A 15,714-nucleotide genomic window follows, 5' to 3' on the forward strand; every position below is an offset into this window, starting at 1 on the left:
TTTGAAGCTTTATACTCATTATGGAAAACGCGGAATCTGAATATTGATAGAATATTTTCACACAACTCTCTCAATCCATTCTTCTCTTTGTGTCTTTATTTTCTAACAGGCGGAACTCGATGCTAATGGTGAACATTCTCGCTTTCATTTCTGCTGCTCTCATGGGCTTTTCAAAGATGGCACAATCCTATGAGATGCTGATGATTGGCCGTTTCCTAGTAGGGATATACTCGGGCTTATCCACTGGATTTGTGCCCATGTATGTTGGCGAGATTTCACCTACATCACTCAGAGGTGCGCTGGGCACACTCCATCAGCTGGGAATTGTTATTGGGATCCTGCTAGCTCAGGTAACTGTCCGTTCCCTCAAAATGCTGTACATTAAATAAACACTGATGCGCCACCGGTTAAGTCTATTTGGTTTAACTGATTTGTGACTGAATGTGCCACTCCATTTGATGTAACTTGAACTATTCCGTTTTCCTCATATCTCATAGCTAACTCTTTCTGTTCTCTCGTAGATCTTTGGAATTGAATCCATCATGGGAAATTCTACTTGGTGGCCCTTCCTCTTGAGTTTCACTTTCATCCCAGCTCTTCTACAATGTATTATACTCCCTCTCTGTCCAGAGAGTCCTCGCTTCCTGCTTATCAACCGAAATGAAGAAAACAAGGCCAAGAGTGGTAAGTATCTTGTCCAGAAACTCCCTGCTGTTTCTTCTTAAATCATAATTCCCACCATGTAAGTCAAGAAAGGTCCTAAACAAAACCACCATCTTTACATTTGATGTCATGAAAACTGCAAAAGAAATATAAAGGCACCACATACTGTATCATTAGTCTTATGAACAGTAAAGTTACACAACCTTAGTATTTTTTTTCTTCCTGCTTCAACAATAGTATGTTTGTGTAACTCACCTAATTTATGAAATACTGGCACTTTTTCATTAGCATGCATTTTACTTTGTTATTTGTTTCTCAGTCACTGAGCTTTCTCCTGTCGGATGAGTTCAGTGAAATGTCTACATTCATGCCCAGATATGAAGTGGGCAACTGCCATGCAAGCCCCAATCACTCAAGCTACTCGTAAACCTCTACAACACGTTACTGCAGTTTCCTGCTTTTATTGGACAGAGGCCTTGCAGGCTTAGGTTCTTCACTGGCCTCAGTACCAAGTGACATCTCCAGACTGTTCAGAGAGTAAGACATACATGTGAATGGACAAGTTAATGAACGCTCACTTATAAAAATGTATAAATCTTTATCAGCGGTATCCCCACATGTTTGCTACTCTAAAAACACTGGTCAACAAGCATTTTGCTAATGGGATACTTTCAATTGCATTTTAACAAATTTCACTTGCTGACTCCAAATCTGAAAGTCGTTTTCATCCAGCATGTCCCATTTTTTAGCTATGATGTTCCAGGTCTTGGACAACTAGGGTGACTGGACAGTAAAGGCGATGTGTTTCAGCATTTAAGAAATAAGTTTGGTCTCGAGGGGACTGGACGGTCTCATGGCCTGGAACCCCTACAGATTTTATTTTTTCTCTCCAGCTGTCTGGAGTTTTTATTTTTGTTTTTTCTATCCTCCCTGGCCATCTGACCTTACTCTTATTCTATGTTAATTAGTGTTGTCTTATTCTAATTTTTACTTTTGTGTTTTTCTCTTTTCTTCATGATGTAAAGCACTTTGAGCTACATTATTTGTATGAAAATGTGCTATATAAATAAATGTTGTTGTTGTCAAGAAAAGTGAAGCCAAAATTAAGAAAGGTGTTTTTGTTGGCCCTGAAATCCGTGAACTGATGCTTGACAATAAGTTCAAAAGGAAACTGAAGCCAACTGAATCAGCACCCTTATTTGTGCAGGTTGTCTGAATTTTCTTGCCAGTCACAGAGCAGAGAATTATACTGGGCTTGTGGAGAACCTGATGAAAGTGTATCAGCTTATGGGAGCCAGAATGTCACTGAAGATGCATTTTTTACATTCTCATCTCGACTTTTTTCCACCAAATCTAAGCGATGTTAGAGATGAGCATGGGGAAAGATTTAATCAAGATACAAAGGTGATGGAAAACTGATATCAGGGAAAATTTACTCCGAGCATGATGGGTTGCTACTGTTGGTTCATGCAAAGAGAGACAAGTGCAAAAGCAATTGCCTCAGACAATTTTGAACACATTGACCTCTCTTTTATATTGAGGTAAATTGACATAAACATGTTTTAAAGTGTCTCTGGTATCGTCTTCTGGTTTCTTTTCAGAATAAACACATTCAAACAATTTTTGGTGGGACAAAGTTCAAAATCTAGATATTGTGTTGATATATTGATATTCAAAAGTGTCAAAACGGCAATGATGTGTATCACAAAATTCTGATGTGCTAGCTTAATTCCATATATGAATTCAGTGTAAAAAACTTAATAGAGAGCTGGTCTGAAGTTCCCAGTAGCAAACAAAAAATATTTTTTGTAGACCAGTGTAATAAGACGACTCAGGATATTTCTTTTAATTTAGTGAAGTACTTGTGCTAGAAATGGATTTAGAATGGTAGGTTTGGGGTCATCAAGGTTTATTTCCTCACAGTTCCCTATTTTTTATTTATTTTTTTTTTAATTTATCAGTCCTTAAAAAGTTGCGTGGCACAACAGATGTAAGCAGTGACATGCAAGAGATGAAGGAAGAGAGCCGGCAGATGATGAGAGAAAAGAAAGTGACCATCATCGAGCTGTTCCGATCACCTTTGTACAGGCAGCCTATAGTGGTCTCCATCATTCTACAGCTCTCCCAGCAGCTTTCCGGCATCAATGCAGTGAGTATCCCTCCTGAGATACATATATTCTACTTGGCTTGATGACAGCTGCAGCATTTCCTGGACTTTATTCCAAACAATTCTCAGTTAATCTCTGCTTTTTTTAATAGGTTATCTGCATGTTTGGAGGTGTTGGCAGTATTCGTTTTTTTTCTTACGTTTCATGAGTGTGCATTTTCTTAAATAATTTCAGCACGTTCACATCCACATGATCTTTTTGAATTTGTTTCCCTTATCTTTAAAACTCTTAACTGGTGCTGGTCTGCATTGGGCAGTACATGTTGCAAAAGACTAGAATCAAGAGTAATTAGTGCTTTGTCTACTAAGCCTCCATTCTTCACAAAGGCCTTGCCTCACTTAGGGTGATCAGGTACCCAAAAGTGTGCACTGCTGGAAAAATGGCATGCTGCGTCTTTTAAAGTTAAAGATCAAACCAATGTGGCATCTAATCAAAGACAACGCCACTGTGGTTACCTTTACTTAGTGCTCACTATCTTAGTACACACTTAAAATGTCAGACTTTTACCATAAATCATGACTGCTGGTGAATCACATTTGATTTGGTCTGGAAGGAAGCTATAAAAAGCTTTTCTTGTCAGCTCTGTTTTATGTTGTTTCCGGAGTCTAGTAGTCTTAAACTGACTAATGTCTCTAACACAGATTTGCTAACGATGCTGTTCTGTTTCCCATAGGTCTTCTACTACTCTACCAGCATCTTTGAAAAGGCTGGTGTGGCCCAGCCAGTCTATGCCACCATTGGTACGGGAGTAGTCAACACCGCCTTCACGGTGGTCTCGGTAGGTTCTGTCCTCAGTGCTTTGCTTATGCTTTTGTACACGTTAAAGTTTATATAATCTTATCTAATGTAAACAGATCCTTTACTGGAATTGCTCCCTAATAGTGCATGTGTCAGGTTTTTCGGCGGCTACTGGTCCCATTGGTTGTTCAGAGGACATATAGCACTACTGCAGATTGCCAAGAAAGTCGAGTTCCTATTACCCAAAACTACCAGCTCTGCTCCCAGGTAGTGCATATGAAGATCGGGAGCCAGATTAGCACAACTTGCATTCTCTCACTTGAATATAAATGTTCACGAGACATAAAGGCTTTGCTGTTGCCATGACAACGAGCCATTGCAAAAGGTTCAATTTAGATTTTTCTAACTATGTGCAAGAGAGAAAAGGGCAGCTTAGATCAACAGCTTTTGATTTCACTAAAGCAGGAACGTTTGTTTTGTTTTTTTAAACCCATGGTGGATAAGCATTCCTTTTTAAAAATTTGTTCAGTTATTTGCATTTTGCTTTCTCTCTTATATCTTTTCTTTAAAGGGTTTGATTCCATTTTTTTTGACCTCTTCCCTTACTATGATGGTCTTTCTTCGCTTTTCGGCTTTTTACTACAGAACAAGGCAGCAGCAGCAATATCACTCATTCTCTCAACCCTCATCCATTGTAATTGTGCTTTATTGAGATGACATGACTTTCAATATTGATACAGTGTTACAAATACATTATGAAATGTAAATGCACAAAATTAATCTTATTATTATATACATTTACATAATATAATAAAAAGCTAATTTTTTTTTATATTGGCCTGCTAAGTGCATTGTCGATCTTCAGTTGTTCCTACCCGATTGGACGTTTCTTAGCTTTGGTCAAAAGAAGAGATGGCCTGACCTGTGCCCGTATTTATGAAGCACCTCAGAGTTAGAAAAACGGTCCTAACTGGTTCAAAAATCTCAGAATGACACACTCTTAGGAACACTGATAAAATACCTTTAGTCAGATTTCTAATTTAAGAAACTACTTCTGACTTCACCAGGACTTAGGAAAGCTTGTCCCAACTCTCTACGAGCTGCCATTCAGGCAGAGATCGGCATGCACATTCCAGAAAAGGCTGATGTAAATGCTGGACAACAACAAATTCATAAAAAGACATCAATTTCGCAGATATGGAATAAAATTCTTAACAAATCTTGTACACCAAATAGTCTCTCTATATGCATGGAAAAGCCGTGTGCGGTCTGATTAAAAAAAAAAAAAACGTTTTTTGGAAAATGCAGGTTTGCCATAGTGGTGATTTGGTTATGCCACAGACAACACTCTAGCCACACGTGAGGTAATACGCAGATACATTTATATACATTTTCCCACCACTCCACGGGAGGTTACATTAAAGCAAGCTGCATTCATGCAGATTGGCACACATACTATATTAAGATCACTAACCCAAGTGCGGATGACCATATACATGTGAATGACAAGTCTCGATGCGCAGGTGGTCGTGGAGGCAGACTGTACTGTAATCGCCAGCATATTATCCTGATAGGGACACAATGGGTGATTGACAGCAAAATGTTATACACAGGTATGCTGCGCTCTGCACTCCACGAACCCCTGGAATACACATGTTACACTTTACATGTCCAGGAAGGTTCAAGAAGGCAGGTGGAGACTCCCAGGGCATCAGATAAATAGAGCCTCACAGAAAATTTGGAATCGGAGAGAGAGTGAGTCACGGCATACCACAAGATAATCAGGAACACTGGAAGAATGAACACGACCTCAGAAGCATCACAACAGCAGCCTTTGCTAGTTTCAGTACAACAGTTACCTTACGAGGGCTTTCCCGTGGCCATAACTGCAGGAAGGTGATTCTTCTGGAAGTCATTCATTGTTAAAAATACCTGCCAGTTATCAGGGTCATCTATCATTCCATGTGTGTCTCAGTCTTTTTATATTGGTGCTCATTACAGTGTCATTCTTGGGGTTGTTGATAAAGAGCAACAATTGCATCCCAACTTATTATGTTTTCTTCCTCCTTTTAATATCATCATCATCATCTTTCAGGTGAAGCCTTCTGTTAGTCTTAGAAAACTACAAAGCACCATCACGGACTATGAACCATCTTAACTCTTTGAGGGCTGAATATTTTTTCCAAAAAACATAGTTTCTGAAAAGCAATGGTTTCACACAGAAATCAACATAAAACGTCTGTTGCTGCATGCTGTGACAGCCAGTTTGCCAAGAATGTGCGGCAGGCTTCCTGCCAGGCTGTCTTCGTGTAGCGGTCACGGTCACTGTGCATTGCAATCTGGATTCTACCACTTATCATTGTGAAGTGGCAGTCCTCCATGGCAAACATTGTCAGTACCACAATTAGCCGGGGACTACTCAGCTGAAGCTGGAACCTCACATTCGTTTTCGATCACTTGTATCAAAATCGTGGTTCGACAAGTCATAGTCCAGTTCAGAGACAATAGGCAAAACATCGTCCACTGAGTATTTTGCTTTACGCATCTGCTTTGGTTTCCCGTCAGATGTCGGTGCCATTTTTGCTGTTTTTTTTCGCCTTGCTACTCACACGAGCACAGGAAATCTTGGTCAAACCAATAAAGCTAACTTTCCTTCTAGCAACAAGAGTCCAACTAAAACATAACGATTGGTTTTGTCACAGTTTACAGTTGATTACAATCATCAACTCCTCCTTTTGACAAAAGTCAACATCAGCCCTGAAAGAGTTAATCTAGTGCCATTTTGCGGCTTGGGGTGCCATAAAATCATGACATCATTCGTTCTCAAGCATGACCTCCTACTCCTCGCTTTTGGAAAGCCTTCCCTCTTTTTCCTTATATTTTAGACAGGAGAACAGGATGTGCGCCTCTGTTCCTCTCAGTCTGCACTCTCTTCGGCTGGCTCACTATTTTTAATTCCTGCTGCTGGTTTGACGGTGGAGTCATGTCTTATTCTCCACACGCAACTTACCTGTGTCTTCTTCTTTTCCAGCTCTTTGTCGTGGAGCGGGCTGGCCGGAGAACACTGCACCTTATTGGCCTCATGGGCATGGCCGTGTCTGCTGTTCTTATGACGATTGCTTTGGCATTGCTGGTACGTGTTCTTGTTGGTGGGTAACAGCATTCAGCTGCCAGCATACTCATGTCTTGTCTGTGCCTATCGTCGCAGTAAGAGGGGCAAGCCTAGGAGTATATTCCAGTAAAAAAGCATCAGAGGATTACGTCTAGTAGTGCATGCAGCCGTAGTTGTAGTGGTTACTGTTAATACAAGCATAACCAAGAGAACCAGGTTTCAAAAATGCTGTCCAATACTTGAGACGTCATTCAGAATGTGGCATGGGGTGGCGGATACAGTGGAGTGCCAACTGCACTGTTTTTAATCTTTGCTTATCCTTTTCAGGAGAAGCTCACCTGGATGTCTTATGTAAGCATAGTGTCCATCTTTGGATTTGTGGCATTCTTTGAAATTGGACCAGGACCGATTCCATGGTTTATCGTAGCAGAGTTATTCAGTCAGGGGCCTCGTCCTGCTGCTATTGCTGTGTCAGGCTTCTGTAACTGGACAGCCAACTTCATTGTGGCCATGTGCTTTCAGTATGTTGAGGTAAGGACTGGCAACTTGAAAATTTACCACTTCATATAAATAGCATTTCTGTGGCAACATCTTCTTAATGTATTTGCATTCTGCTTCAATGTCTACATGCAGCACTCTCATTTAACAGCGAGTGACCATCAGGCCATATTTTAGTAAAATGGTACTGACCAGAAATGGAGGTCTTTCCAAGAGTGAATCTTATCAACTAATTGACATTTTGAAAGTTGAAGGCCTCAGTAAAATGGCCAAAATGGCTTTGGTCCTCACTCCTCAAGTGGTGCAATGCACAGAAGTAATTTGATGCCGGTGCAAAACTTAGAATGATTTGCTGCAGGTTCTCAACTAAGTTGCTGGATACTTATTTTTACATTTTGTGTTTCCTTTACAGCAAGCATTAGGCCCCTACGTGTTCATCATCTTCACTGTCCTCTTGATATTGTTCTTTGTCTTCACCTACTTCAAAGTCCCAGAGACCAAGGGTCGGACATTTGACGAGATCTCTGCCGGGTTCCGTCAAGGCGCCGGTTCCAACCCCGCTGAAAAGCACTCACCGGAAGAGCTCAACAGCCTGGGGGCCGACTCCCAGCTGTAATCGGCTGCCACCTACTGTAGACTGCAAAACAGACACAGAAGAGCAAAACGAAAAAGTGAGCAGATGTTTCACGTCTGTTTTGGAAGTACTGACTGACTGGCAGCATCAATTTTGCGACATTTCTCCGTTTGTCCTGGATGCCCTCTGAAGTATGACGGAATGGGCAATCTTTTCCTGCGTTTTACTTTCCACGTTCCGCCCCTCCCCTCCTCTTCTTTTTAGGAACTCCTGTTGTCACAAGTCTTTTTTTGTTTGTTTTTTTTCCCTCCCATGTACTCTTATGGCAGACTGGGTGGGACCAAGTTTGTGGCAGACTTTATACGGAGATGTGACCATCAGAGGATGTCTGGGGGGCACTGCTGAGTGTAGTGTGTATTTGGTAAGTTTGTATGTGTGTATGCCTTTTTACATTTGACTTGTTTTGAGTGTTTCTGCATCCGGAGCGGAAGACTACTCTTCACTTTCACAGCTAGACTGACAGTTTTTATGTGTTTTAATTTTTTTTTTTTGTTAAAGAAAGCAAGTGACATTTTTAATGCTGTAGTTCTTATTCAGGGTGGCGGTGGTAGAGGGTGGTTAAAAGTCTAGCTTTTGATTTGTCATCACCCTCTGTTCCTTCCATTGCAGTTTTATTACTGATAATTTAGGGGCTGCCTTCTTAAATAAGTGGTGGGCATTTTAGCCAACTTATTGCATGCCCCTCCACCCCTGATTCCCTCTACCCCGCCTAAATTACCAATGTACAATACTGTACTGTAAATACTATGCAGGGGAGCCTTCCCACTAAAGTCTAGAAGAGGTTCTTTTAAAACAGAGGGTAAGAATAAAGAAAATATTAAGCCACGTAAATGATGAGTTCTGGCAGTCATCCGCAATGTCCGAATGGACTGTTTGGTGGTTAGAAGAAAAACCTAAAGGCACCGTTTAACACCCCTCACTTGACCTACAAATCAGACCTCCCACAATTTCTAGCCTGGCTTTCCATTTCTAAACCTCGGACACTTGGTAATACAGCTGCTAATCTGTGCTTAGTACAAAGGAATATACGTAGGCCCGTTTCACCGGGCAGCATCACCGAAGTGACAGGAGCGAGAGGTGAGCATTAACTTTAAACTCTGTGCCCCAATGTTGTCATTCCTGACATAGACAGGCAGGCCTGTGTAATGGTCAATGGGCAGAACGGTTCGTCCCAGTTGTGTACTGTCATATTTGTTCCTTTCTTGATTAGATTTGGAGGGTCATTTGTAAAATGCAGGCATTGCTTCTCATAATGCCGCTTGGTGCCCCTACACAGCCCTGAACAGAATTAAACATCGCGGCCCACTGAGATTTTTTTTCTTTGGGTAAGGCTGTCTGCCATTCGCTGGCAGAAGGGTGACTCTAAAATTCAGAAGATCTGTGTCCATCACTCTGGTTCTTCCCTAAGTTGTGACTTCGTTTAAATCGTCTTGCAACACTTTCAGTGGCCATCCACAAACTTGTTTTGAGAGCACTGAATTCTGAGCATTTGCTAGGACAGTAAACATGGAGGATTACCCTGAATACTCACACCACTTAGACAGCACAAGGGATATTCCAGGGTTGTGGGGATGGAAAGCCAACTGTCACAGCTTGTACCCTTGGAGTGGCTGTCCTCATCATGTCTACCTGGTGGTAGACTAAAAGAAAAGTGGTGTTCCTAGAAGGGTATGGGAATAGGAAGCTGGCACTTTTTACCTTCTAATTTCCCCTCTGTTATTTTCCTGAGTGATGTGGGACCAAATAAAAACTCAATCTGATCTCGGCTGATTAGACTCTTCCTGCAGGGGGCTCCCTTATTTGCCTTGTAGCCAATATGCAATACCGAAGTATTTCTCTGCACTTTGCTGGCTTTTTTTTTTTTTTTTTTTTTTATCAAGTATTTTATTTTTTTATAAAAACAAAGATCTACTGCCACGTTGGCACCTCGACAGGCCGTGGAGGACAGCATTTGGCTGTATCTGGTGTGTTCGTCTTAGAGTTTTACACATGGTGGGCTCCCTGGGGGTGGAGGCGTTCCCTAATTGTGGCAGCCGCCCCAACACATGAGACCTTGAATTTGATTTGGTGGAGTCTGTCGAGTGCCCCTCCACTAGACCCACCTAGTCACTGCCTGCTGAGGGTCAGTGTGTCCTGTTACTCTTATGTATCGATTGCAATATTTATCTGTGTTTTTCAAGTGACTCTTGTGTGATGGATCCTGAGTGAATACAAAGAAATACTGTAAATGTTAGGAGACTCGCGTCTACGAGTAGCACAAGTGTCTGGTCTCAAAGCCCTGGAGTGTGTGTGCGTGTGTCGGTACAGACAGACACCCACCGGGCCTGCAGATCTCAGCACAGCTGCTTCCATCTCTGCCAAGATTGGCCTTATCGTAGCGCATGCGTCCCCGTGCACTGCAGCTTGAACAAGGCAGGCACCAGCACAATAGAGAGCTATTTATTAGACGTTTTAAATTATTAGTGTCTTTATAAATTTAGAATCTTTATAAATTATACATTTGAAAAGACCACAAAAAACAGCTTCTGTGTGTTTGTTTGTTTGTTGGTAGGGGGGGTGGTGGCGTGGGTAGGTCTGTGCCATGATACACTGCTGTTTTCAAGAAATGTATTTTTGTAACATTTGACTCTCTGCTGTATAAAACAATAAATCACAAACACACAGGACTCTGGTCTCCTGTCTCATTCTGCAGTCATCTTCCACCTAAAATGTTGGCCAATGTGGACTAAAAGCAATGTGGTTTGAAAACCCTATGCCATAATTATTATTCATCCACAGTTCTTTTAGACCAGTAAAGCAATTTTGACAAGAACACCCCAAAAAAAAAAAAAGCGTGCCAATCACATTCATCCAATTAAGGGGTAAAAAAACCAGAAGGCAAGACTTGAAGGTCCCCCAAATCTTTCTCCTTCAAACAATATTCAGTAGTTGTCTGTGTGAACAAAGAAATCTGCCTGTAACAAGTTCCCATCGCATACTCTGTTTTTTCTGAACAGTAGATTTTGAAGTGGGGCGGCATGGTGGCGTAGTTAGGAGACCTGGGTTCACTTCCCGGGTCCTCCCTGCGTGGAGTTTGCATGTTCTCCTCCGTGTCTGGGTGGGTTTCCTCCCACAGTCCAAAGACATGCAGGTTAGGTGCATTGGCAACCCTAAATTGTCTGTAGTGTGTGCTTGGTGTGTGGGTGTGTGTGCCGTGCAGTGGGCTGGCACCCTGCCCGGGATTTGTTCCTGCCTTGCGCACTGTATTGGCTGGGATTGGCTCCAGCAGACCCCCCATGACCCTGTGTTAGGATATAGCGGGTTGGATAATGAATGAATGACTGACTGACTAGATTTTGAAGTAAAAACTGGAGACCCGCCTTACTGACTTTCTTTTTAAGGCCAATGCTGTGTATTTGCACAGAGAAACGTTTTTGGTTTTTCATCAGTTTACCTCGGCTACTTGTTGTCACTTCTCCAAGAACTGACTGACAGGTCAGGAATATCTCAGACAAGCTTCAATAGCACCATACCTGCTGTGCTGGTAGCCATTAGCTGACTGAGGAGGGTGCTACATCCAGTTTTTATATGCTGCGTGTGCACAAACATAAACTGTTATGTGTTGTCACCAACACAGAAAGTCAGTCTGCAGCAGTGTCCGGTTCTCCTAAAGTCATTGAATCAATCTACTGCACTCCTGTTACAACAAGGGCATCTCGCAAGCATGAAGCTGCATTTATTAACCGAAACTCAATTACATTCCATTAATGTACAAGTCATATGTGATGCCAAGATGAGACTGACAAGCGTCATGGCTCTGTGGCCTGGGTTAGCCCGTGATTCACGTAGTGGCTGACTGCTTGCTAAGGTAACTGACTGAACGCTCAGTTTTCACATGGCCTGTACTATTCATTGCAACAGCAATCCAGTCTTTATGTGTGCCAATTGACAGCTGCTGTTCGCTCAGATGCCGGCAACTTATGCCTCTCCCTGACACCCAGAATAGAGAGGAGAAGCACTATAAAGGCTTGTGCACTCAGTTGTGGACCACAGCCAGATGCTCTTGAATGCAGGCGACGGGGTCTCAGCCCGACATCGCATATGTATGAGGTGGATGAGCATTGAGGCACGCCCATGAACACTCATTTACAAGGGGACTCTGGTTTATAAAGGTGTATTGCATAGCAATGTGCATAAAACCAAGTTTTATGAATCTACATTTTTTTAGCATATGCATTTTCCTGTTTTTTGGCGTGACCATATTTTCACAGTGAAATCCATGCAAAGTTTTATAAATGAGAGCCCCAGGAGATAAAGAAAACCGAGGGTCCGAGTCAAAACAGTAGCCAAAACTCAGGCAGGAACTGTTACCTAAAAGACCAAAAGTAACCATTTCCCAAACACAATACGCAACACTAAAATCTTAATCAAAGGTCAAAGCTAAAACTAGCAAAAAGAATACCTAACAATAATAATAATAATACAAGGGGAGTCAAAATTATGTTAACATTTGAATGGTGGAAAAAAAATATTCACAAAACATGCAAGATGATTTACAGGAATGTCTCAACTTGTTCACCATCATGTTCAACACACAAAAACCAATGAGCAGCAGTACCATCTAAAGCCCGGACACACACTTCACACTCCGTATTCTGTCCTTCAGGTCATCGATATCACGGTCTCTCCTGCTATACCCGCGCACCTTCACCATACCCCATAACCAGAAAGCACAGGGTGTCAAATCTGGGGAGTGTGCAGGCCATGGCAATGGTCCACCACTGCCTATCCATCGACCTGGAAAGGTGTGGTCAAGATAAAAATAATTCATTACTGTTAACATAATTTTGACTCACCCTGTAATAATAATAATAATAAAAGGTTCTTTTGACCACAACTATGAGTTAACTAGTAGTAGGTAATCTATAGATGGATGCAACCTACCAGTTCTCTCGTAAACCATCTTCGGGGCTCTAGCACCAAATACAAGCATATTCAGGGGTAACAGATCTGAACAGATGACAGTGGGCATCTAAAATAAAAATTAAAAAAAAAAAAAACAAATCAGCGTACCATCACAGAACATTTCACTTTCAGCTTTTTCTTATTACCCATGTTTTTCACAATAATAATTGACATATGCAGAGCCACCACCATTGGAGTACCTCTCAAGGGCTGGCACCGAGTTATCATCCAGCTGGCGTGCACAAAGAATGCCACAACTGCGAGGTAACTCAAATAAATCATTTTTTTAGAGAAAGGACCTTTTTGAGTTTTGCTAAATAGAAAAAATGCATTTAATTGGTATATTTAAAACAACACCCTGATTTTTTTTTGTTTTTGTTCTTTATTTCGCCTTATATAATTTCTTGTATTAGGAATTTGTTAGTTTTCGCATACCCCTTGGGGTCAGAGCGCAGGGTCAGCCATTGTACAGCACCCCTGGAGCAATTACAGGTTAGGGGCCTTGCTCAAGGGCCCAGCAGAGTAGGATCTCTTTTGGCAGTGACGGGGATTCGAACCGGCAACCTTTTGGATACCATCGCAGATCCTTAGCCTCAGAGCCACCACTCCGATTTTACACTGACATCCTGAAGAAACATACTCGTTTTCGGCATGCGACATGCTAAATTTCAGTTTTGTCATGATAGGGTCCTAGGGGGACCCTGTGGTTTGTTTGCTTTCAGACTCTTTACTAAGCACACCTGAACCGAAGGCCCCAAATCCCACCTAAAACCCTTGCACGTTTATTCTTGCCAGCCTGGCCACTGCCAGGGTTGAATTCTAGGGTGGTTCACTACTTTCCCCCTTTATGTTATATTTGTAACGCCGGTAACAGAAAGGGAAAAGAGAAAGCAAAACTTTTTATTCATTCTTTGATTAACCTTAAGGTTTCCATTATGCTCAAACTATAAGCAGTGTGAAAATGAGTGTCAGCCAAAGAATACAATCGGATTAATAAGCAGCTTGTTTTATGTGCTTAGCTACAAGGTGGCTCCCTGTCTTAGTATGTTGATTGGACTCTGGTCCGATGTGGTGCAGCATGGCTCTCCAATGGAATGGTAGGCCCCTCTCCGCTTGTGATGCCCAGGTTACCTGGTGCTGGAATACTCATCCTTAAACACAGCAAGCCCGAGGTGGACTAGGCTGAATGAGGACACAGAACAACAAGAGTCTGTTTTTGAATAAAAATTGTGCATAGTTTTGCACAATCAAACAAGGCAATATCCTAATTGATGAAGTGCGGAGCTTCTTTACATAAATCCAGCCAAGCCTGATGTCACGACCTGATCAAAACTCCAGCCTTCCACCCTGCGTGCATTAAACAAAAAAACGTGCACTATTTTTATTTGAGGGGTTACATTACGGTAGCGGACCATAATGAGAATATTAGGAGTACTGCCACCGGATATACAATATGACACCGATTCGTGTGCAATGGCAGCACAGAGTCTCATGGCTACTTTGTATGCATAGCCCCAGCATGTGGCTAACTAAGGTCCAAAATGAGCTTTAAAAGGAGCTCTCCCTTCCTGTCCCATCCCCGAGAAAGAGAATGCCGACGACACTGTGAAATAATAATGAAAGATTTATTACTGTTTATAATGTGATTGTCTTCTTCATGGAAGAAAAAAGTGCCAAGCATCTGCACATAGATTAGAAACAAGAAGACGTCCCCTCTGTGCCCTTCAAACAATGGAAAGAGCCACCACTTCATGGCAAGCTCCAACACTGGAACTTTATGAACATTACGATATACAGGTATATTCATCCATTATCCTAACTATAGGGTCATGGGGGTCTGCTGGAGCCAATCCCAGCCAACACAGGGTGCAACCCACTGCGCCACCGTGTGGCCATTTGTCGTATTTTGTTTGTGGTTATTGTCCCATCCTTGAGGCATGGTGGCACAGTGGTTAGCACAGCTGCCTCACAGCTCACCCAGATCACATTTAAGGCCACAATAATTAGAGTCCAGCTTCCCTACAACAACAACATTTATTTATATAGCACATTTTCATACAAAAAGTAGCTCAAAGTGCTTTACATAATGAAGAAAAGAAAAATAAAAGACAAAATAAGAAATTAAAATAAAACAACATTAGTTAACATAGAAAAAGAGTAAGGTCCAATGGCCAGGGGGGACAGAAAAAACAAAAAAAAACTCCAGACAGCTGAAGAAAAAAATAAAATCTGTAGGGGTTCCAGGCCACAAGACCACCCAGTCCCCTCTGGGCATTCTACCTAACATAAATGAAATAGTCCTCTTGGTAGTTAGGGTTCTCACAGAAGGACTTGATGATGATGGTCATGCAGACTTCTGGCTTTTAATCCATCACTATTGGAACATCACAGTGCTTTGAGTAGATGGAGGTGGCTTGCACCACCATCAAAAGGAAACAGGAAAAGGAAAAAGAAGAGAGAGTAGGGGTTAGTACAGATTTTAGAGCCACCATGAACAGTTATTATAATGAATTGGATATACAGAGTATCAGGATTAAAATTACAGTGAAGTTATGAGAAGGCCATGTTAAAGTAATGTGTTTTTAGCAGTTTTTTTAAAGTGCTTCACTGTATTAGCCTGGCAAATTCCTACTGGCAGGCTATTCCAGATTTTAGGTGCATAACAGCAGAAGGCCGCCTCACCACTTCTTTTAAGTTTTGCTCTTGGAATTCTAAGGAGACACTCATTTGAGGATCTGAGGTTACAATTTGGAATACAAGATGTCAGACATTCCGATATATAAGATGGGGCGAGATTATTTAAGGCTTTATAAACCATAAGCAGAATTTTAAAGTCAATCCTGAATGACACAGGTAACCAGTCCTCAGAGACAATTAAAACAACACTGCACCGTTATAATTCTCTGAAAACTAGTTCCACCCATCCTTCCAAATTGACTTCAATGCATTACGCGGAG

General features: G+C 41.8%; 1 protein-coding gene across 1 annotated transcript in view; it reads left to right on the forward strand.

The window, feature by feature from the left end:
- Positions 1 to 10,479, forward strand: part of LOC114656270 (solute carrier family 2, facilitated glucose transporter member 1-like) — a 52,237-nt gene extending 41,758 nt beyond the window's left edge. The window contains exons 4-12 of the mRNA XM_051931124.1: positions 110 to 350; positions 522 to 684; positions 2,625 to 2,812; positions 3,505 to 3,609; positions 6,601 to 6,702; positions 7,009 to 7,212; positions 7,592 to 9,138; positions 9,169 to 9,781; positions 9,847 to 10,479. Of these exons, the coding sequence (XP_051787084.1) occupies positions 110 to 350; positions 522 to 684; positions 2,625 to 2,812; positions 3,505 to 3,609; positions 6,601 to 6,702; positions 7,009 to 7,212; positions 7,592 to 7,795 (1,207 nt within the window). The 3' untranslated portion in view covers positions 7,796 to 9,138; positions 9,169 to 9,781; positions 9,847 to 10,479. The remainder of the gene's footprint in view (positions 1 to 109; positions 351 to 521; positions 685 to 2,624; positions 2,813 to 3,504; positions 3,610 to 6,600; positions 6,703 to 7,008; positions 7,213 to 7,591; positions 9,139 to 9,168; positions 9,782 to 9,846) is intronic.
- Positions 10,480 to 15,714: the final 5,235 nt, after the last annotated feature.

This window comes from Erpetoichthys calabaricus, chromosome 8 (genome assembly GCF_900747795.2).
Source record: "Erpetoichthys calabaricus chromosome 8, fErpCal1.3, whole genome shotgun sequence".
Lineage (NCBI taxonomy): Eukaryota > Metazoa > Chordata > Cladistia > Polypteriformes > Polypteridae > Erpetoichthys > Erpetoichthys calabaricus.